The sequence below is a fragment of the Zonotrichia albicollis genome, chromosome 3, assembly GCF_047830755.1.
Source record: "Zonotrichia albicollis isolate bZonAlb1 chromosome 3, bZonAlb1.hap1, whole genome shotgun sequence".
NCBI lineage: Eukaryota > Metazoa > Chordata > Aves > Passeriformes > Passerellidae > Zonotrichia > Zonotrichia albicollis.
In genome coordinates this window covers 111,126,458-111,151,023 of record NC_133821.1, presented here as the reverse complement: position 1 = coordinate 111,151,023, position 24,566 = coordinate 111,126,458, and the positions used below count along the sequence as shown (strand labels likewise).

At 37.5% G+C, this 24,566-nt stretch overlaps 1 protein-coding gene across 29 annotated transcripts in view; it reads right to left on the bottom strand.

The window, feature by feature from the left end:
* The window catches only part of KHDRBS2 (KH RNA binding domain containing, signal transduction associated 2), a 339,259-nt gene that overhangs the window by 103,839 nt on the left and 210,854 nt on the right, over positions 1–24,566 (bottom strand). For all 29 annotated transcript variants that reach the window (XM_074538473.1, XM_074538475.1, XM_074538468.1 and 26 more), the window contains exons 5-6: positions 23,980–24,107; positions 21,285–21,480 (exon numbers count right to left, since the gene is read on the bottom strand). In XM_074538473.1, coding sequence (XP_074394574.1) covers positions 21,285–21,480; positions 23,980–24,107 — 324 coding nt within the window. The remainder of the gene's footprint in view (positions 1–21,284; positions 21,481–23,979; positions 24,108–24,566) is intronic.

Sequence of the window (24,566 nt, the reverse complement as noted above, 5' to 3'; positions counted from 1 at the left end):
ATTTTTAATTGCCCTCATATGTACTGAGATAAAATGCTCCTCTGCATGCTGGCAAAGGAGCACAGCACAGGAAGATGGTGGCAGGTGGGACAGCGCCTGCCAAGATCCTCTGCCACAGGAGGGTGGAGTGTCCCTGGAGGGACTGCAGAGCAGTGTCTGTCTGTCTGTCTGTCTGTCTGTCTGTCTGTCTGAGGGCTCCTGAAAGAGCTCTGAGCATCAGCAACTGGAGAGGGGCTGGGACCTCTGGTGGCAGGAAGGATGTCACCCTCCAGGCAAAGCACTCTGATGAAAATTAAAGCCTATGGTCTTTCTTTAGTATCTTCCATGTATTGTTTCTAGAAAGACCCAAAAATGAATTAGTAGTTTGGAATCCTACTAAAGTTAAAAACCTTTCTGTTGATATGATTTAAAAATCTTTTCAACATAATTTAAAATTGGATGCAATACATGTTTTTCTCAAAAACATCTAAATGAACTGAAGTTCTGGAAACAGAGTAAACAATTTCTATGAAAAAACATCACAACCTTCTGGTACAACTTGAAAACCTGTATTTGGAATCTTTGTAATCTAAAAAAAACCTAATAGGTATGTGTTATGAAGCTGCACCAGACAGCTAAATTTTACATTGCCATATAATATAAGATCAATCTCAGCCTACCTAACATGTTATAGTTACGTTTTTAGCATAAACTGTGAAAAAAACAACAGATCAAATCTGCTGAGAAATAGATGATGTTGAAGAACTTCAGTCGTGTAACAGCACTACGTTGTCAATTAAACTGCAGCTCATTTTCTAAGTGCTCTGAGCTAATTTAAACCACAGCAAGCCAGATCTAAACCACTGTGGGATGCCCCTACAGCCATGCACAGTCCTCTAATAGAACATGCACACACCTTTCTTTCCTTTGATCACTTACAAGCAAGTAGTAGGTCCTTGATGAAAAAAATTGAGCTTATCCAGATACAGCGGGTGTGTTTTGAATAAGGAGGAGTTTTGATTTCACTTTCTCCACTTAAAGGCCTTTGTTATATAAATTAAAGACTTATGTTGAAAAATGAAGAACTAATCTAGAATGACTAGAATTGTAATTTAAACTATAGTCTGGATATTTTCCAGTTGTCTTAAGAGAAATTAAGGAAAGAATACAAATGTTTTGGAGAAGAAACAAAAAGTCCAATGCTGATGAGATACCATAATAAAGGAAATTATACCATAGTTCTTTAAGACATTCTTACTTAAATTACAATAATGAAATAACAAAATAACAAATGTGACAGCATGCCTAGTTTCATTTTTGGACAATTCTGAAAAACAGCACCTTTCTGTGACAACATGTAATCAAATTATTGATAACTTGTGAAATTATATTTCATCTAACACAGATTTATTTTGAGGCTTTTGCATTTTGGTGTTCATTGACAAAAAGAACCCCAAAAGCTCATGACATTGAGTTAGCCATAATTATTTGAAAATAAACAACGTTTTTAAAGATTACATGATTTGGTAATGTTCAGAAGAAAAAATTATGGTGTAAAGCATTGCTTTGGTCACTGCTGCTATGAGCAAGGATTCTTCTCTGACTATCCTCTGTACCAGATAACTCTAACATTTTCTGAAATGTGCCTCTATGACCTTATTTGTTTCCCTGTTAGTGCCAGACTTTCTTAGGAATTACTCTGGTATTATTGGTGTATGATTCAGTCTCTGTGTATGAGCCCAAGAATATCACCTTTTCTCTACCTACTAGTTTAAATAATCACTTGTAATGTAGCTAATTTCCTGCACAAGAAATGGACTGTGAACTTCTCTCATCACTTATATATGTTCCTTCCATTCTGCAAAAATTTGCTTTCATCCTTACACCTACAGAAAACATAGTAAGAACCACAAATTCCTCAGTCTGCCTCCTCCTTGAAATTCTTCCAGGGTCAGAACATAATCCTCTTTTCTCTAGTAATAAAAATGCACCGAGTTTGTACTCTTTCAGATTGCTGTAGTGCTGATGATCTACAGGCCAAGCCAGCCTTTATCCCAGCTCACCCTAGCAGTTGGTACTTGCCACACATTTCTGTCCTCAATTTAATGCAGACTACACGACTATCAGAAATGTGCTGGACTGCTCAATAGTATTTCAGTGACTGAATACCTTCATGTGTTTCCATACATATTTTGGAGTATGACTCACTGCCTTCCTTAAATCCTCTAGGGGAAAAGGCAGAACTTTGTTGAGAAGGATTTTTTTTTTTTAAACTAGGTTATTTATTCTCTCCTATGCATATGATTAGATAATATTCTGAAAGCAAATGCAAAGTCAGTAAAAAGTGTGAGGATGCCTGGACCTGATTCAGTAGCATACATTCAGATGAGCTTTAGTGCAGCGCTGTTGCAACACTGCCACAGAGCTTCAGAGAGCTCAAAACACAGGCAGAACATTCTCCTACTGGTTCAAAGGCTCCAGAATTTAAACATGCAACCAGATCCAAATAGAATTTGCAAGTTCAGATAAAGATTTAATATTGAAAGCAAGTGTTAAAACTGAGCCCAGAAGAATGGCAGTAAGTGCCCCCTTATCTTTCTCTAGTGCTATTTTATTATGCCACTCCTACCACTGGTTGTTACACTTAACTGGGAAAAAAAAAGGAGACCTTAGTAGGAGTAAAGTGCTAGCAATAAATGATGCTTCAAGGGCTAAAATGAACATAAAAGAATAAAATTGATAATTGTTCAAAGCATTTCAAAGGTTGCTTGCATCCCTAGGGATTTGGTAGGATAACTAACATTAGAACTGTTTGGGAAGGAGGAAGATGTTTACAACCTTCCTTGTCTAATCTTGAATCTTCCCAACATAGCTTTGCCTTATCCTTTACATTCTTTCATTTGCATTTTTGTGTCTGCATTATAAGTACAGAAATTGAACCGTCCAGATAGTAGTTGTGCTACTTACATAAATAAAGATGTCATTAAATCCAGCAAATTTCTGCCAGCTGCCTCCCACATTGCAGTTATAAATTGATCTTGGATATTGGTTTGAAGAACAAAACAAAATACATTTAACATCAAGTGGTTACTGTTCAAAGTGGAAGAATGACATGCTTGAAAAATGTGAATCAGAGAGTGCACAGTAAGTTTTCAAAATTTTATAACAGGCCAATAAATTCCACATGAATGATTTGTGCATAATGAATACATTTAGGACATTAGGTACAAAGGCCAGGAATTATGGCCAATTCACGTGACAAGCACCAATGGATACTTTCCAAATCCCACCAGCCACCTTCACAGAGCTTAAAACAAGTAAGCAAGCATGTTCATCCATCATACTTTCTTGTACCAGAGAAATACATCTCAAGGTGAACCTACATTATTATGCCAGTTTCAAGTAGGTGATTGATGCTATTTTTAATAAAGGCCAGCCTCGCCCAACAATTTGTAGGCTAGTGGCTACAGTTTAAGCCCAAGAGGAATCAAGTTTTTCAAGAAAATGGTATGTTTTGAGAGAGAACTAGATCTGGTTACTCAAAATAGTCATGCCCAAATAGGTTGAATGAACTGAATGGATAGTTTAAACTGTTGCCTGGTGACAAGTTAGAAAGTGAGACCCTCATTCCTGTTACCATCACAGGTTATAATCTCACAAAATATTGTATTCTTAAAATTTGATAGGAGATAGCACTAATGGAAAAATAATGGCCTACTAAATTATTTCAGAAAAATAACCCAAAGTTTCTGAAGCTGAATGAACAATTATTTTCTAGTAACTTAAAATGCTGTCCTTAGCCCAAAAGACAGGTCTCCAGAGGAAGCATTTCATGGTGTTTCTAACAATGGAAATGAATATCACCTAAAATGTGAAGGAAGGTTTGCTTGTTTAATTCTTAAATTTTGAGATAAAAGCAATTTGGGATTTTGCTGGTGTTTACTGATGTAAAATATATAAAGAGAAAGATGTACAAGCTCCTAATACATCATGGCTTCCATTTTTCAGGCATACAAGACCTAATCCAGCAAGGTGTTAGCTATTATGAGACTTCCTGCAAGGCATCAGGTTGATTGAACCACTGAGCTTCATACATTTCAGAAATGCACATTCAGGGAACAGTGACATGTATTATCTGTTATATATACGTCTCAGCCCAAGTAGAGATGGCCAGTTCTGCCCTGTGGATAAGCTAAGGGAACAACCTTGGGACAAACTGCTGGACATTGCAGACAAATGAAGAAGAGCACCCAGTCAGTCCTGACCTGTCCTAGACTGACAAGGCAACAATGCAAGAAGACACTACCAAAACCCAAGCAGAATGGAAGGGGAGAATCCGATACAATGATAAAATCCCCTTTCTTCGGATATGATTCTCCAGCATGTTAAGTCCTTTGGTGCCCACTAGATTTTATTTGGAATTGAAAGGATCGGGTCTTTCTGACATTTCTTATTTTGCTATACTCCCAACGTCTTCTCTCATGCTCTCCTCTCCTGTCTCCCCTCCACTCCATTACTCTCATTCCCTTTCCTCCTCTTTTATGAGTAATCCTTTTCTCTCAGCCCAAGCTAAGCAGGGTTTATTGCTTTGTTCTCATTCTCTCAGCCAGGATTTTAATATCTCTGTTTCACTGAGGCGTGTTATTCCACTGCTCCAAGTACTTCTGTCTTTCTTCAGACTACACTCTTTTATTTCAACACCATCTTTACATTTTTCTTTGAAAATTCGAGTTTGCTGTTCTTGCTTGCTTTCATCACCTGCTCCCTCTATCTTTTTTTTATTGGTTTCTCACATCTCTTTTCCCTTTTTACAGCAAGTTTCATTGAGGTTCTTCTTGGTTTCTAAATCAGATTTAGTACACTTGTACCAATTCAAATCCAAAATAAAAAAAGCTGGTCCACTGCCTACTCAAGATGTATTCCAGCAATTTCCTTTTAGATGCTGGAAAATTGTACAATCTGGAGGTTTATTTTATTCTTGCCAATTCTCTTTGAAAGCACTTTAATTATCAGTGAATGTATAATTTGCATGGATGCAAAAACACTCAGAGATAGTCTTGCAACTGTTCCTTTCCTGGAATATCTGTTTGCTACAGTTTTAGGAAACAGAATAATTCTCAGGATAAAACAGTTCTGACTCGCAAGCTGGAAAGAGTATCGCTCTCAGCATATGTCATTGCTTACTAGATACAAATACTGCTCTTGTGAAACTAATCTGATGCACTGCATCTGTAAATTTTTTTTCCGTTCCATTACACTGCAGAAAAGTTTATGCAATCTAATGTGATTTGAAACAACTGCATGATAAGTCTGTATGGAATACTAAGTGTTTTGGGAGCAAGTGTTTCTCATATAAATGACCTTTATAATATAAATATAATGCCTTTGCCAGTATTAAAGAAACATGCTAAAATTACCAATGAGCAACCCTCCCTTTTTTTTCCTACAGTTTTCCTTTTAATATCTCATATAGTGGGCTGTTGGGGTATTGACTGAAATATGAGGAGGCTTAAGTCTAGGGCAAACCCTGAAGATTCTGGCATCCCAAATCTGAATTGTGATTTCTACTCTCTGCTGAAGATTTCACTCCTCAAGATCTAACCCCAAATTCTCAATCTGCTCTTTAAAATTTTAAGCACTATTTTCACTGCTCCCTTCCTTTAATTTGTTTTCTACTTTATTATGTAATTTTAGCTACAGACATGCCTTTTAAGTAAATGGAAATGGATCTGTTGTACAGATTGAAGATGACTTTTCTATTATGTTTCTACTGCTAGTGAGTATATATTTGTGTGTTTTCATACAGAAAAGGATGCAGTTTTGCATTTAGCTGTGGTGCATCTGGGGAAAGGCCATTTGTTGAATAACTCTGGTGCTGAGATTAACCTACATCAATCCTTTCATTTCAGTGCAAGAAGAAAAAATTCTACAGGAACATTCTGTTAAAATTAGAATAATTATTAATTCACAAGACCTAGCTTTCCTTACTAATGAATTTAATGGTAATCAGACTTTCTGAAACAAAAAAAAACAAAACCAAACTGTTCAATTTAGATTTAAGATATGTGAAATTCAGGACAGGGAGTATTATCTTTAATTCAAGCAAAATCACCATTTAAAATATGGAAAAAAAGCAACTTTGTGCCTGGTCTTTGACAAATAGATTCCTTTAAGAGGCTTTTTGTTTAAGTCAGCTCCTAAGAGACCTAAAAATCATTTATGTGAGTTGGATTTGTGTGTCGCAAGATTTTTGGCTCTTGATTGTACCAAGTTTTCAACCAAATATCCTTCCAAAAAGAATTCCCTCAGAACTGGACCCAGATACATATCAACAGCAGTGAGCTTTCACCTACTCCTTCCACTTCCAGATCTTGGTCCACACTTTCTTAGAATGTACATGTCTTAGTCCAGGCTTTGCTTTTTGATGACTTGATAAATAATGCATGGTAACTACAATGCTAATTCTATGGGTTTGGGTAGGTAATTAAGAGAATTAAAAATGAGAGGTATCTGTATTTTGGCTGTTTTTCTGTTCACTGTGAACTCCTTTGAAACCAACAGCTATTTTTAGAATCTCTTACATACGTGCTGGAAAAGGCTCATCTGGCAAGATGAATGTGCTTTTTAATCCCACATTCACTGTGACAGTGATGACACACTGCCTACAAAGTGCAGCTTGCAGACATAACACAGGCATTCAGAAGAGACCTCTGCATCATATATCTTATATTCCAGTTCTCAAAGCTCAGGTCAAAGATACCAAAAATGAGATATGCTGAAAGAGGTACCATCTATAAATTGGAGTAGAATGCTTCTGGTTGGCAACAAAGAAGATGGAACAAAAATATGAAGAATAAGAAAACGTGGTGTTGGAGTGTGACTCAATTTTCTGTCTCACCCTAATCACGAAATGGCTTTTTAGCAAAGTCAGCAGTATCAAGAATAAATCCAGGTCCAGAAGATCAAAAGGTTCAGTATCCACATAGTAGTGTGTTGCACGAATCAGCAGTATCTGTGGGGGATGACTGCAAGAAAAGCAACCCTTGTATTTTTCTGTCAGAAATCTATGGTGAAGGAAAGGTTGCATGGCAGCAGTAAGGCTGCAAAGAAAAATACCAAGAGCATAGTTCTCACTTTCTGTTTTACCTCTTTTTTTTTTATATTATATTACAGATAAAAATGGATTGTTATCCATATTGTGGCTACTTGTCCCAAAAAAAGAAAATCTGTGCAGTTAATATAAAAAAAAATTTAAAATAGTCAGACATTATGCTAATAACTTTAATGTGCAGAGTATATGACTCACAGAAAGTGCAGGTGTGCAGGAAGCACCCCGATGATCAGACAATATTAGGACAGGTTGCTAACAGAGACATGAATATATTTTCATTTCATTTCCACCTACTTCAAGGGCAACAACTTTCACTAAAAACCCACCTTTTTCAAAATGCAAAGTTCAACTGAACTTATTGTTCTGTAAGAACTTCTTATGGCTTGGTTAAAGACAATTACAAACATGTCTGATACTTTCACACATCCTGTTCATAGACATCAGTATATCTGAATAGGTTTAGTTGAGAACTTCTAGTTTCTGAGCTTCCCCACCTGTGTATTCACTGTACATCTAAACAGGGTGAGAGAACAGGCCTGAAAACCAGAATAAAATGCCATAATGGGGCATATCTGCCCCACTGGTTCTTAGCAAAATCTGACTAGTGCCACATGCAGTATCAAAGCCCTCGTTCCTCTGCACACATTAGATCTCTCCTTCTCTCCAGAGAGAACCTTGAAGCTGCTGATTTTCTTATTCTAAATGCTGAACTGGACTGAAAAATTTTAAACACATACTGATCAGAGGCTGTCTGAAAACTTCCATTATCAGAAGGAACTTTTCATGAGGAATTAAACTTTGCAGCTTCTAGCATCAACACACAATTATGTCATGACTTTCATGCAGGGTCTAGTGCACTGTAAACCACAAGTTTACAGTCCCTGTTCCTGAGACAGAACCTCCTCAGGGACCAGCCAGAGATGATGGAGTGAGCTTCAGTATGAAGCTTTCACAACCCAATTTTCTTTCCCTCTTACTGCAGTCAAAACTTACTAATTTCTTTAAACCTACACAAGTTCTAACTCAGATACAGCTAGTTTAAATTATGTTCATCCTTAACAGAACAAAGGACTTCTATCTAAAAGAATCAGGCTCATTTAATATGCTTAATTATGGTGCTCACTCCCCATGCTGATGACATTAAGGACCAATATAACACTAGAAAAAATTCCTACACACAATGGAAACTCTTTCAGAGAACAATGTGTGTTCATGTCTCATAGTTGTAAACTAGCTAAATAACTTTGGAATCTTAGATAAACAGAAATAAAAAATAATCATAGCACTTCAACACTGAAGATAGTTGGAACTCTCTAGTTTCCCATATCTTAGTAAAAAATATTGTGAACATTTTAACATCTCAACAAATAACTTAGTTACAATGTCCCATTTATTTTCCAAGCTCTTTATGGGCATTTTTCAGTTCCTATTTACTGTGAAAAGGATCTGATACATTATTTCAGTCTAGATTAGTACTTACAGTGTCTTAAAATTTCTAGTTCAATAGGATTATTAGTCTTTCACCTAAAGCAAGACATTCCAAACAACACCGCCTGTAATTTTTGAGCAAAGAAATTTCAGTCATGTTCTGAAATGACCATCACTGTGAGACTGGCTCAGTCATCTCCAAGGTATGACTTTATAGCTTTGAGAACTGACAGATTGTTATGTCTTGAAATTAATGCAGGGAATGGTATTGTGGCTGTAAATCACAAAGGCAACTCAGAGAGTGGCCAGAACTCTCTGGAATAATCTTTACATTCCTGTTTAGCTCAATAAGCCTCTTAGTTGAAAGATTACCCATGATGAGGTTTTTTTTCTCCAGGACTGGTAAAGGATAGTTCCTGTGTCATTGACAGCTGCTTAATTAAATTTAAACAAGGCTTTTTGTTAGGCATTTATCTGTACTTGTACTCTTCCAAGGACTATAAAGGGCAAGAAACTCAAATCCAAAGTCAATTTGACTTCCGTGATTTGCTTTAAGGCATATTTATATCTAAACTGCTAATCTAAAATCCTGGAAGCAACTGTATCAATTAAAATAAATAAATCAAGTTCAATAAATCCATAGTTGCATTGGACTAACATTTCAGTAATTATTCAATATTCTGCTTTGTCTGACAGAGTTTTCTGCCTTTGTTGACTGAGTCTACTTAAAAATCTTGTTGAAAGAGCAAGTTGCACCACAGTCCTGGGACAAGTCCTTTTCTGCTTTGCACACACTGAAATATTACTCTGAAGTTTACAGCTTCTATTGCAGCCTCAGCCTGTGTGCAGTGAAAGAGATCCCCCCCTTCTCTTGACCCCCAGGTATCTACCAGAGTAACATCAGCAACATCTTGGAGCTTCATCCCACTGTCTTTCTAATTCCATCCTTGGAAAAAATGTGTCTGCTTCACAGTAACTTCTTACTGATTGCATCAGGTTTGAAAACTGTTACTGCTACTCCCAGATTTCTTAAGATTTTTAAGCTTATTGCTGAGAAGAATACGATGACATACCAACATTCTTGATCATTTGCTGGGTGGCCCAACTAGGAGTATCTCAGGGTACCAAAGCTTGCTTCAGCCCACCCAGCAGTAATTTCCTTGGAAATAGCTAGAAAAAAATACAACTGTTCTCACTTTTCTTATTTTTTCAGAATAGCCACTTTGGATTAACAGTGATTCATTTACGGATTTTTTGCCTTATTATATTGTTTCCACTTCTGAACTTCACTCAGGAGATGAAGTCAGACTTACATGACCACCTGCCAATATACAGTGTGACTATCCTTATCTCCAAGAGTCAAGTGGATAGTACATATAAATATAGTCTTAAGCACTCTGATGATTAAGCAACAACCCTGAGAATCCTGCTGGTTTTGTTAATTTAATGTTCATTTTCTTTACCTCGATATTCTCTTCCTCTGAGTGGATGAAGTATGCTACAACAGCATGTAGTAATCTCACTTGTAAATATACATCACAACTATAAACAGTAACACTATGCAAATACAAGACACATCACTTGCATGGGAGATTTTTTACCCCTTAGAAAACAGCAATTGGAACCCAAGTGAAATAAATAAAACTCTATGAAAATTAACTTTTTCCCCTGCTTTTGCTGTGTTTAGTACACACAAGCTACTTTTGTTGCTTTTACAAAAATAGCGACGTGTAATAGGCACCTCAAGAGTAATAAATTAGAAAAGTTCCAAATGGCTTTTTGGATTTATTTGTTTAGAGTGTTTGCATGAAAGGTGGCCTTGCAAGAAAGCAAAATGGCTGTTCAAGGAAAGTGAAAAATGACCAAAGTTTTGCTGCTTCTAATTTATTTGATAGATGCGCTCAGGCTCAACAACTGCATTTCAGTGATTCTGTGTATCTTTCTTATTTTTATTTTTCTCATTCTCTGAGCTGCAGAGTCCACACCTAAATTTGGCAAAATTTAACGAGTAATGAAACACAGATCCCTTCTGCATCTCCCTTACAGCCTGATTTACATAAACTTGATTTACTTGCATTTTTTTATGATATTTTTTTTCTTTATTTGCATATCATCTCTTAAGTGGTGCAGTTGTGTCAAAATATTGCAATTCCCAATTTCCAAAACTAATTTTCATCTGTAAACACTTATTATTTCATTGTTATTTATAGCTAAATAAAACTAAAATACCCGTTAGGCGTTCTCATATATGAACAATTTTGTCCAGAAAAGCAAAGCAAACCAAACCACGACAAATTCTGAAATTCTTTTTTGCAAACAGGTAATACAAAGGGAATTATCTATTCTTAAAATAAGATTTGTATCAAAAGAAAGAAGCATGCCTCTTAATTCTGCATGTCAGTTAAATTGTGCAAGCAGTGTTTGTCCAAAAAGTAAAATGATTGATGGCAACTGGTTGCTAAAATAGAAAGAAATACAGTTTGAATTCCAATGTATTTTCTTTTAAATACATTATTTTTTTCAGAAAACATCCTGCTGCAGCATGTGTGAGCATTGGTACACACATGCAAAGTCCTAATAAAGACAAGTTCATGGGCTACATTACATTATAGAGATCAACCTTGAGTACAATGGTGAAGAATCAGACTTGAAAAATTTATTTTCACAGTACCCAAATATGTGCTGTTCAAATGTATATCTGCTTGTTTTACAGTTTAGTCCTCAGAAAGATTAGTAAGCAGTGTACATAATGTGATTTTTTGAGGTTTTCTGGGTAGAAAAAGGAAAGAACTGAGAAAAGGAACTGGGAAAAGTAGTGTGATTCTAATACATAGTAAAAGAAAATAAAATATGAAAATAAATATTAAAATACTTCTGTATAGTACATTATTTTATATATTTGCCCTAAATAAGACTCACTTTGGTATATCTGGCTGTTTGATTTTTTCCTTTCCCTTCAGCTTTCTAAAAATTTGGATGTCAGAAGCTGCAAGGCTGAACAGTTAGAGACAATTATAAGGGACTGGAAAATCCAAATAAATGATATCACAGTATGGAGTTTCTAACCTTTAGGCTTCTGTGTCCCCATTTAGACTTAAATAATTTTGTCTGACAGAGACTGGGTGATCAAAATAATTCATGTTACTATATTATCTAATATATGTTTTATTAATATTTTCATTACAGAACTTTACTAAATGGCCCAGAAAGAGTTAAAGGATAGTATGAACACCAAAGCTACAACTCAAACACCTTTTCAGGAACTTACACATAGTGTTATGTACTTACACAGATATACTGATTTTGAGAAATATTTAAATGTGGTTTGATGTTATTGCATAAAGTAGTACAGGGTCATGCTTGGGTCCCTGTGTTCTTATGATCCTGCTATATAAGAAGCATTTATTTATATAATTTCACTGAATAATGCCCCATTGCACTCTATAATTTCAGACGTGACACTCCACAGATTTTTACACCATAACAAGAGCTACAAAACAACAGTAGGTATCTATGAGTAACAGCACTTACAGTGATTGTAAAAGCTATTAAAATGCAGGCAACCATAATTTCATAATGAAAAAAACCAGGCCTGTATGGAGAAAGAACATTTTTCATCTCTAGTCTTTTACTTTATTGTCCTGGAGCTTTTATACTGCATCTCTCTTTTCTAGTGATTGCTGCACTCTCTAAGAGCCCTGTAGGTCAAACTCAAGGTACTGTGTTTCATAACAAAATCAATTTTCACAATGTTTTTGCTGCAGTTTTAAGAAGTACACTAAGTCTGCACCTTTGATAAAACATAACTAATTAAATTGTTTTAAAAATGAGTATGTTTGAGAACTTCATTGGTCTACCTATATGACAGAGGTATTTCTATGAATATTCCAGTCACTTTAATGCCATCATTGCTAAACGAAAGGAAGAATGTCCTTTATCCAGTCCATCTGATTGCAGAAGTCAAACTACTCTTCTAACTCACTCTTTTAGGACACTTGCTAGCATTTTATTTTCCTTCCTATATTTACATTTTTTCCCCAAAATGTATTGTTTCAAAAGAAAATAAATGCTTTAATTTTTATGTCTCTGATCCTTCAGACTGATTCCTTACATAGTTCCTCATGCACGTTGCTTGCTGTAGAGGAGCTCTGTGCAGCATCAAGTTATAAACAGATGGACTGGAAGAAATGGACCATATTTTTCTGTGATGTAGCTACAGATAACATATATATATATATATACATATATCTGTATCTAACATGATGCTGCTGGGGAAGAAGCTGCAGGGCAATCAGCAGATATCCTGAGTTCCAGGCACAGTTTTAATCAGGTTTGTCTATAGCAATATCCACTCAGGGTACATACATACATTTCTAGATCTATGAGAATAAAAGCTCTCATATATACTTGAGCCTTCCTTAAATACCCAGAAAGAACAGGCATATTGCTGGGGAGGTGTTTTTGTGCCAATCCATGAGATAATTTATCCAGCACAAACCTTTTTCTTCCTATATATAACTGAAATTCAGAGCTGCCAAGTGCAACAAATACAATAAGGGAAAAAGGACACAGGCATACAAGGCTTATGTTTGGGCCTTTAATTTTATCAGATACATTTCCTATTCTTCCATTTTCCTGAGTAATGGATATAGGCAACTGGCTAAAAGACCCATTAGCCAGTGAATGAAACTGAACTGTGGTCTGTAATATTTTTATTTTATCATAAGTGCAATTGCTAAATATGTACCTCTGTTGTTTCATGCAGAAGTATTTTTTGCAAGATGACAATATCACAAATGTATCAAACAGAATAACAGATGAACTCTGATGAAAGCTCTTGCTTTCAAAACAGGAAGTGGTTTTTAAATACATGGCCCTAAAATTCCCGTAAAACTCAAATACTGTTTTGGAATAACCATGTAAGTTTTCCATTAACATGAAACAGTCCTTAAACTGTGCATTTTACTACATTAATCAAGCTCATATTTTTGCTACAATGCAAACTCTTCATAAATAATACACAAACTAAAGTTTCTCTGTCATCTGTACACGGAGTCTATTGATATAAAGAGCACTCTGTAGATGTACTTTAATAAGAAGTCACTAATCTAGTTCACCAAGGGCTGGACTGAAAAGCACAAGAACAACAGGCATGCTGCAGGCAATGTTGGTGTGCTGATGTTCAGTGCCGTGGTGTCCCACTCCCCAGAGCCCTTCCTGAAAACAGAGCTCAAAGCTTCTGTAGCTGCCTGGCACAGCTGAAGTCTCTGCCCTCACTGAGTGCAGATGTGTCTGTCTCCCTGGAAACTGATGAACCTTGAAGTCCAAAATTGTTCAGCTTTTTAGTACCTCAGTGGCCTACATCTGGTTAAGTAACTTTGAGAACTGAAAGAAAAAACTCAAGGCTTCCTTCCAACTGAGCTGAATTCATGAAGTAACTGAACTCTCAATAATTCTAATTAATTTAGACTTGTCCCAAGTCTTGAAGAGCAATTTTTAAGTTTGTATAAGTTTGTTAAAAAAAACCCAAAAACCTATTTTTTTGCTTTACAGTCTGTTGGGAAAGGATAGCATGGGTGGAAATACAGTGGACTAATAATGTTTTGCCTGCAAATGGCTGTGGAGTTATTTTGTACCAATCTAGACTGTTCTCCATCAAAAAAATAACCGAGTGACAAGTTGTGACTGAGCTAAGTGACAGCAGATATGTATTTTTGGTAACAGGCTCCTGAACAATCACATTGTTCAATGATCAAATGGTGTATTGCATGGTGCAGATAAATTTGGCTCTGTGAATAACACTGCATGTATTTTTTATGCAGGATCTTATGAATACAACTGCATACACTATGAATATTTAAGGACCATATGCGGGCTGGATCATCAATTGAGAGATGCCCTTCACTTAGGTCTCTATATAAAAAATATAAATATTTATTACATTGTACTTGTAATAATGTAATTTATAATACTAAAACATGTACAGCTGCATCAGCATTTTCTTTTATATTCTGTCTAGCACAGAAAATAATTCTCATCTGAAAACTTGGTAACTAATGTCAAGGAGAGAATTATTTCTGCCAGGTAAGGACAGCATGAAGGGGATGACAGAAGAACTTATCCTCCACAAAAAATATTTCTGCAATATTAACAAATAGATGTAAGAGTTTTATGTATTTTATTAGTGAAGTCTGTTGAATAACTATGATTAAGACAATAAAATAAAAAAAAAATCAATTCAAATCAAGAAAATAATATAATAAAGTCTGATTTAGACCACATTATCAATATGTGAAAAATTCACAGCAGTGATGAGTCTGAAAGCAGTATTCACTTTAGTACTGCACTGCTCTCAGGATATTCTTCTGGTCTCATGAGACAAGCCTTATTTACTCAGTCTAAAATCTCTACAAATAAGATACAAACTTCAGTTTGCACAGCTAAGCAAAAAACTCTACACCTGCAGGTTCCCAGACACTAGAGATTTAGTGCTGACTGTGGATTCTGCTCTTAGAAAAACATTAAAAACTTGCCATTACTTTACTCCGTATTTATGTTGCTGGATTTTTTCACAATAAATATATTTATACTTTTCATGGACAATATTATCCAAAATCTGAATAAGTCCACTATACCTTCATTTCACAGCATCCTTCAAAACCTCAGTAGCATCTTTCAGATAATATAAATATTATCCTGTGTATCGCTTTTGTACTAAAAAGAAAATTTGATTTTTCAAGTCACAGCAGATACAAGCTGAATAGAGCTTAGCACTTTTTCCAAGCACCTTGGGCATAAATGGCTAATCAATCATATTTAATCAATATGTTGTTCAGCCATGCAGATTCCCACGTCTATAATTCCAGCTTTATTCAAATGATCTTTAGTCTCAGTACATTCTTCATTGATTTTTTTCTCATCCAGAAAAGGCATAGAAATAGATAAGTGCTACATCTTAAAACTTGGAAATACCAGTTTAGAAAACAAAAAGAAAGTAATCCCTGTTACCTATTTTTATATCCAATATGTTTCACTATTTTAAGGTTTGGAACAACCTTAAAAGTCTTCTTTGTTGTCCAGGCCTCACTCTCGTTGACAGTGTCCTACAGTGATTACAGGAATGGGCTTCAAGAGTATAAATTGCTCATTTCAACATATTTATTATAGCAATAGCACAGGAGAAAACATTCCATGAATAGGAAGTTTAGGTCTTTATATAGTTTCCATCTACATCCAGGAATGGCAGACTGAATGGATTTAAAAGCACGAAGAATTCCCATTTAAATTATTAAGCAAAGCCTCCACAACTGCAATTTTGTGGATTGCAAGCACGTGTAAGTGTTGATTAATCTTTTTAAAATCTTAAAGTGTGACAAAACACCTCTTATTGTTAGCCTTTTCATTGTCTATGTTGGCACTGAATAAGCATGAGCATAGCTGTTTCAGTTTGAAAACTATTGAAAAATGTAAATAACCCATTGATCTTTGAATAAACAGTAGAATGTGGCATTTGCTTTCATATTAAATAATTTGAAATGAGAGGAAAAACCGCATGACATTAAAAGCACATTCTATCTTATTGTGTGGTTATTTTCCAGTGACTTTGTAAAAGCACTGCTCTCCACTTATTTCAGAAGATAACAAGAATCTGTGCCTGGCTGGTTTGATCAGTGAACTGAGAGGCGAGAGAGAATATTTGCATTTAAAATTGCTCTTTAATCTGGCTGTCCTAGACCTAAGAGCTGTTACAGCTTCACAGTGTCTTGACAGACTGGCCTATTCCTTGCAAACAAATTATATATTTGTTTGTAATAGCAAGAAGCTTATCTAAGTATTCATATTATGATGAGTGGCTTTCTGTGCAAAAGTCCTCTATTTATCCAAGAGTGAAAATGCAAGTGGAGGTAAAATACAAAAGTAATGTGTATTTTAGTCCCAAATGTATTCCATTTTGGTAATTCTTTCCATCTGGTGTAAGGAACAAGTGGTAAGTCACTTCAAAACTCACATCAGACCTCTTAGCAAGGCACACCATAGCTTCTAAAAAAATGTAAAGAAAAATATCACTGGACAGTTCATTACTACCTTTTGATTCAGAAGGAAAAAATACAGATCCAGAGTGAAATGCTCTCCAAAACAGGATCAGAAACCAACAGCAGTTTTGGCTTAGATTTGGATTAAGCACCCTTCTAATATTTAGCTTTAGTTTCGAGTGGAAAAGTCTGGATGCTCAGATCAAAATATACCGTGCAGAACACTGCCTTTGCCCAGTGAAGTTGCCCCATCCCTACAAGTGTTGAAGGTCAGGTTGGATGAGGATTTGAGCACCCTGGTCTAGAAACCCTCATGGCAGGGGGCTTGAACTAGATGATCTGTAAGGTGCCTTCCAACTCAAACTATTCCACTATTCTATGATTCTACTATTTATTGCCTCAATAGTAGCAGACTTACTCAAGTACTCTTCACTTCTGTATAAATCATTAATCTCAATCTATCGTGCCTATTGCTTGTTTCACAAGTTGCCAACAAGACCTTAGCCTTTAGAGGACCCTCAGGTCCTCCTCCCAAGAGCTGCTTTGCAGCAGGTCAGCCCTCAGCCTGTGCTAGGGTCTGGCATTATTCTTCCCCGTGTGCAGGATCCTGCATTTGTCTCGGCTGAGATTCAGACAGTTCTTCTCTGCCCATCTCTCCAGCTTGTCAAGGTCCCTCTGAAGGGCTGCACAGCCCTCTGGAGTATCAGCCACTCCTCCCAGCTTTGTGTTATTAATGAACTTGCTGAGGAGGCCTCTGCTCCTTCATCCAAGTCACTGATGAATACCTTAAACAATACTGGCCTCAGTATTGAACCTTGGCAGACACCACAGGTGATAGGTCTCCAGCTAGACCCTGTGAGACTGATCACAACCCTGGGATCTGCCATTCAGCCAGTTCTCAATCTGCCCCCCTGCCTACCCATGTACCTGTTCTATTGGGTTTGTGCGGCAAACTTCTGATAGTGGGGAGGGGGCTACAGAGGGAGCTTCTGTGAGAAGATGCCGGAAGACTTCCCCATGTTCATCAGTGACAATGACAGCCTGCTCTGGGACAGAACCAGCACTGGCAAAGGCTGGGCCACCCAGAGTTGATAGTAACACCTCTGTGATAACATATTTAAAAAGAAGAAGAAGAAAAAAGAAGGCTGTGTAATTGTGGCCAGAGAAGAGTGGGGTGAGAATATGTGAGAGGAACAGCTCTGCAGACTCCAAGCGAGTCCAGAAACAGGGTAGGAGATGCTCCAGGTGCCAGAGCTGAGATTCCCCCGCAGCCCCTGGTGCAGCCCAGGGAGGCCCTGGGGGTGCAGAGATCCACCTGCAGCCCAGGGAGGAGCCCCACACTGGAGCAGGTGGGTGCCTGAGAGGAGGCTGTGACGCCATGGGAGGCCTGTGCTGGAGCAGGCTCCTGGAGGGAATCTGCAGACCTGTGGAGAGAGGAGCCCATGCTGGACCAGGTGTAAAACTCCTTTCTCTAAGAAGCAGCAGCAGAAATAACCTGTGATGAACTGACTGTAATCCCCATTCCCTGTCTCCCTGCACCCGGGGAGAGGGTAGAGCTGGGAAGGAGATGGGGGCATGGGAGGGGAGGTGGTTTTTAGGTCTTATTTTGCTTCTCATTATCCTGCTCTGGTTTTGTTGGTAATAAATTCAATTAACATCCCCAAATTGAGTCTGTTTTTCCCTTGATGGTATCACTCACTTTGGTGAGTGATTTCTCTCCTGGTTTTCATCTCAACTCATAAACCTTTCATTATATTTTCTCTCCCCTGTCCAGTTGTGGAGGGGAGTCAGAGATGCTTTTGCGAGTGTCTTGCATCCAGTCAGTGCCAACCCACTACAACTATCCTGTCTCAACCCAACAGTTTTCTCACTTTTCCACTTCTTTGTCTCTCCCTGACCTCCACCAGGGATGTGAGCACCTGTGTGTGGCTGCAGTTAAAGCACAACACCAGGTCACAAACCCTCTTGATCCCAAAAGCTGCATGGCAGCTGCCAGTTAACACTCTCCATCCAGATTCCCACCCAATTAACTACTTTTAAAGTGAAGAAGGTCCACAAAGTAACTACTTTCTCTTTGCATGTGTTTTCTAATGTTAGTACCTCCTCTTCCTGTGGCGAAGAAGTTCCTCTAAGATACTATCAAGGATGCACTCAATATAAAGCAAGTTTCAAAGGCAAGTAATGAAAAAGGCATGAGGTGAATCACTCCTCCTTCCTGCTCCAGCCCTCTTTTCTGAAAGTGGTTCCAAATGTTTTTCCCTCTGGCTAGGTCTGACATTCAAAATGTTGCACATGAATATATTCACCACAATTACAGGACTTGACTTTTCTTTAGAAACCTTCAGACATCTGCTTTTATGAATTCTCAGAAAGGCCATCAGGAAACCTCAAAATATTTATATAGTGGATAATCCAAACATGCGTATCCAAACCAATTTGAACGGTTAGATGTTTCAAGGTCAAACAGTCAATACAATCTCTGATTAGTAGTGCTCAGCAAAAGGCTAAAGATTTTTTTCAGGAAATGCTGCCTAAACATTTTTAAAAAATCTGTTGTAGCCATTCGATTCTATTTCTTGAATTCACTTTCAGATCAGCATTCGAGTTACTATGTTTCATTAGAGCAAACAAAAATACAGAATATGGATACTCACAATCAATGACAGTGCATTCATATGTACCACTAGTCAAACCAATGGTGCTTGCAAATAGTAGGAAAAAAAATGGTGTGAAATACTGTAATCAAAAATGAAAAATATAAACTCATAAGGAAATTCTAATACACTTGTAGGTTGCTTAGAAGCAGGGACAAAAAAAAGTAAATTGAATAAATTATTCATTATAAATTAGTTTTTCATTTGTAGGATTAAGGAGGAAAGAACAACAATTATACATGACATTTGCTGCAGGTCCACAAAATGATTCACTTCCTTTTAGTGTCCAGACAAGTATCTGATTTATTATATGGTTTACTTGGGAAGAAAAACTGTGTTGATTACTTTCGGCAAAATAAAAATATTTTCTCTAAAACATAATTTTCAACATTATACACAGACATGTGACAGTGAACTTTTCCTTCTACCAGCATGGCATCCGAGTTCTAGTTATTATCTCAGCCCATAAGATACCAAAATTATTTAGACTGAACTTACAAACTTCTATAAAATAACAAGAAATTTTCATTGCAGACTGGTGCATGATAGCAAGCTCATATATTCCTAGCTGTAGAATATAGATGTTGAAAGGACACAGGAGATGGAAGATCTCCAAAACATGAGTTTCGACGTATAAGGCAGCACTTTTTTAGCTGCTATTTAAGAAGGGGGAAAAAACCCACAAACACATATGTCTGTTTTTACTGGACTAATGTATCACAAATTAAATTGATTATTTTAATTGCATCTATGTTTTGTGCTCCTGAGAGTGTGGTCATTTCAAAAATATGGGGAACTGGCTGAATGCCTTCCTAACCTGGATAATCCAGCTGCCTTAACTTCTCTCTAATTTTGCTTTCCATACATTTATCATCCAGAAAAAGTGCAAGAAATGCTCCCTAGAAGATGCTTAATACTCTAGGACATTTACTAGTGCTGTAAATGAAAAAATCAATTACTTCAATTATAATCCTAATTTTAATTACAAAGGTTTGGTATCTGCACAGAAAGGAAGGTCTCATACATTTTGATACTAACAGAAAATAATACACTGTCAAGCAAGTGTATACTTGTGAAATTCCATTTCTTAGCAGGACTTTTAGCTTATTTATTAATGGAAACTGTATTGAAGTAAATAATAGAGAAATGACTTCTTTTCCCCCTTCTTTTTTGCAGCTGTTGCTCAGTAGTGATTTTTAGAATTTTCTAACAGAATGTGCATCCCTGATTTGAAGTGGCTGTGACACTAAAAATACACACAGTTGAGTGAAGGTTTAACAACAAAAAATAATTTCTGATTCATTTTCCTTTCTTCTGTTCTAGGAAGACTATTAATTGAATAAAAGTGCATCTTTCCCTGGTGGTAGGATTAGGGAATAAATTGGATGTTCATCTTACTCTTGGACTTGCCACAGCCGGAAAAATTCAGACATTATATTTGATAGCACTTTCTTCTCTATTTGGATATCTGTTGTTATGGTGATAGTTCCAGGAGGAAACATTAATGAGGATGACTTGAAAGCTTTGATGTGTACAGCACAATTATTTTTAACACCTCATAAGAAAAGGTGACAGTCAGTTAGTACTGCTCCTGGCTAAAGATGAATCATTGTATCAGCTTTCATGAAAACTACCCGAATTTCTATTTGTTATGTATCTGTAACACAGTGTTGAATACAAATATGTAACAAAAAGGATTTGGAACAACAGCATGCCTTCCCCCCACCTCCTCATTTTCTCACAAAGGATATATGCTGTTATTCTTAGGAAATTGGTTACAGTAAAAACTAACTTTAACTATGCAATACAAATTTTAGAATATCTGTATTGCTCTTGTGGGACACCCCAAGAACCATCCAGCATGATCTCTCATATCCATAAGTAAGCTGTGAACAAATCTCCAAACCCACATTGCTGAGCACAGGCCTGCAGACACACTGCATCACCCAGACTGTCGTTCACCTGCAGGGAAAAGCGCTAGCCACAGAGGAGCTTTCGGCCTGGCCCATTCCATCTCGGAAGGGCTCCGTGTCCATGACAGAGCGTGGCTCACACCTCGTGCAGAGGGCATTTACTTACATAGTCCTCGTAGGGCTCGTGGGCCGGCGGCGGGGGCGGTCGGTACCCGGGCACGGCCGGGGCGCCCCGGGCTCGCGGCGTGGGGACGCCCCTGGCCACGGGCGGGACGGGCAGCGCTCCGCGCGTCACGGGAGCTCCGCGGGGAGCTTGGGCACCTCGTCCAGGCAGCGGCGGGGGAATGGCACCCCCACGGCCCCTGCGGGAGCAAAAGGAATCATCACTCTGGCGTGCACAACGAGGGAGGACAGGCCCCATTCTAAAGGCTCTCACGCTTTTACTAGTATTGAAAGCATCATGTAACTCAGGTGTTTTGGCAGCTACAATGTCAAGCACTTTTAGGCAACATCTCAGGCAGAACTCATATTATGGAAAGACATTATTTTTAAACTACCCAGTGTCTTTTGCACCTGATCCTCTTGTTGCTTGTACTAATAAAATTCCGAATCGTTGCAATTCACAGGGCCGCAGAATTACTCCAAAGCAGTTCTAGAAATTGAAGAAAACGAGGAACCTCTTCTGTTGCTCTCAAACTATTTTACCAGAGCAGTCATCACTTTCATTTTCATGCTTATTGGTGGGTGAGAGAAATGGATTGGCAGAAGATATTGCAGGACAGCAGAAACTTTCAAGGCAAAGTAGAGAAAGAATAGAAAAGGAGAGGAATAATTTTTCTTCCTGTTTAATTTAGTTCAGCACAAAGGATTGGCAGTGTGGGATTCTACCTTCCCCCACTGCACAGAGAGAACAGAGCATATAGAGAAGCATGGAAAGACATTTAGCATCTTCTGGGCTATTTATGCTATATCTCCCTTGCTGTACAAATCAGTAAGTCAGAAGAAGCTGTTTAAAAAGACTTGTATCTATACCATATAATGAAATAGAAAGGGGATAAATCAGGGTAGGAGTCTGTGAGTTTTGTTTCACAGCAATATGCTCCTGGGTGTGCTGTCTTTTTGGAAGACTGTGAATGCCAGTATAACAACCCCCCATGACAGCCAGATCCACAGTTGTGAATGGAACTCAGGTCTCCTGTAGCAGTAGGAACGGTGGCTTGTTCCCTGCTGAAACAACCAAACCCACTGGATTACCTTGTGATGTTTGTTACTTTACTACAAGTTTCAGTAGCTGATTTTAGACTTGCAGAATCAGTGAATGGTTTGCGTTGGAAGGGACCTTCAGAGATCCTCCAGTCAAAACCCCATGCCTTGGGCAGGGACATCTTTCACTAAATCTAATTCTGAAAGCTATGTCCAACCTGACCTTGAACACTTCCAGTGATGGGGCACCCACAACTTTTTCCAGTGTTTCTTCCCTATGTCCAACCTCTTTTCATTTAAGACTGGCAAAAAGACTCTCTTATTAGCCTCTTTATACATGGAATGGCTGCAATGAGGTATCCCTGGGGCCCTCTCTTCTCCAGGCTGAGCAACCCAGCTCTCTCAGCCTGACTTTGTAAAGGAGAGGTGCTCCAGACCTCTGACCATTTTTTGGTCTTCCTCTGGACTTGCTTAAACAGGTTTTTTTAATATTCTCCTGGGATTTTTGACTGGAAAAAAAAGGGAAGGCATCCATGATCATAGGATCTGTGCAACTGATTAAATAATTTGGGCCTTTTGCAGGAATTAGGGGCCAGAACTCCACCTATTATGCTTTGAACCCTATTTAAAAGCTGCTAGTTTGTTGCAGTGACATTCTGAAAAACATTATTAAGTCAAGCTGTTCAGAGATCATGAATGTAAGAAATACTGAGCCCAGACACTATTTGAGTAGAAGATGATGATGAATGCCAACTGCAAAAAATTCTGTGTAAGCGCATCATACTACCAATTAAAAAGCTCATGTAGGAAAAACTGATGGTAAACAAGATAGACACCCTCAGGGAAAAAACCTCAGAGGTCATAGGAAAGATCAGCCCATTCAATTACTGAACAACTCCTTTGTCAGCATAGCATAAGGTACCCCTATATCCCATTTCTTCCAAAAAAAGAGTCCAGTTTTTAGGACTCATCTTGAAATGACCTCTATGGAGAGAAGACTGGAAGCAGCTAGGTAGCTTAGATACTTGAAGCAATGAAGTTCTTAAGGGTTCACAGGGAAAAACAAGTCTGTGACAATGTTCTAAGATTTTACACTGGCCTTAATAATAAGCAGAGATATATGTTATTTAGATATGAAAAAAATACTTGGGCACATTCACAACCCAATGTTTTTAGACTATGCCAATCAAATTCACTTAAAACTGATAACCCACCAACACATAACATATAATGAAATTTATATAAATAGGTATATTTGTATATACATATAGTATAGCTTTAATATGTATAAAAAGTAATTATTTGTCAAACAAAGGTCCACCTAGACTATGAGGCCTTCTCTGACTACACTAGTATTTTTGAATAAATATTTTATGCTACTGACCATACTGCCTTAGTACTAGCATAAAAGTATTCTTAGAAATATTCATTTCCTGTCTTCATAATCTGCTCTCATTTGTTGTTACTCACTGTGCCCAGCGACCTATAGATCAGAAAATCTGGAACAATATAGACCATACCGGTTATCAGAAGACAAATATTTTGGTTTACTGACCAGGATATGTATGTAACTGTCTTTTTTTTTTTTAAACTACAGGGTTTTTTTACTACCGCTTACATTTGTAAAGCTACTAACATAATAGCTCAGGTTACCACACCTTGAAGGAGCTGCAGGTGGCACACGGATCCCTCTTCCTCGAATGCCCCGTCCGCGTGACGAATCCTCAGAACCGTTCAAATACGAAAGCTCTCTCAGCTGCTCCTGGCGAATTTCATCATTATAATCCTGAAATGCAAAAGGCGAAACTTCTGAAACTTTGTATTTTGGCTGAGCTGGCAAACCACCCAAACCAGAAATTCTGCGGATGGTATTTTGGTGAGTTGTTCTGCATTACCACTGGTATGCTGAAAAATTGTACAAGTGGGAGTGGACAATTGCCTATAAGATATGTACAGAAAAATGTGTATGTACGGATGGTCATAAAGAGTATGAACATGCAAAAAACCCCACAAAAGGCATAGAAGGCATAAACATAGAGAAATGTATATCCTGAAACAGTCAAGTAACAAAGCTATGTTTACTATGAAAAATTAATAAATGAAATAAAATAGGCCCATTTTAAGTCAACAGGGTATCGACTTCAGCACTGCAATTTCTGTTGACTCAGTAAACAGAACACCAGATGAACTTCCTTCTCTCACTGATACAAAATAGAATTGCAGACTCATAAAATGGTTTGGGTTG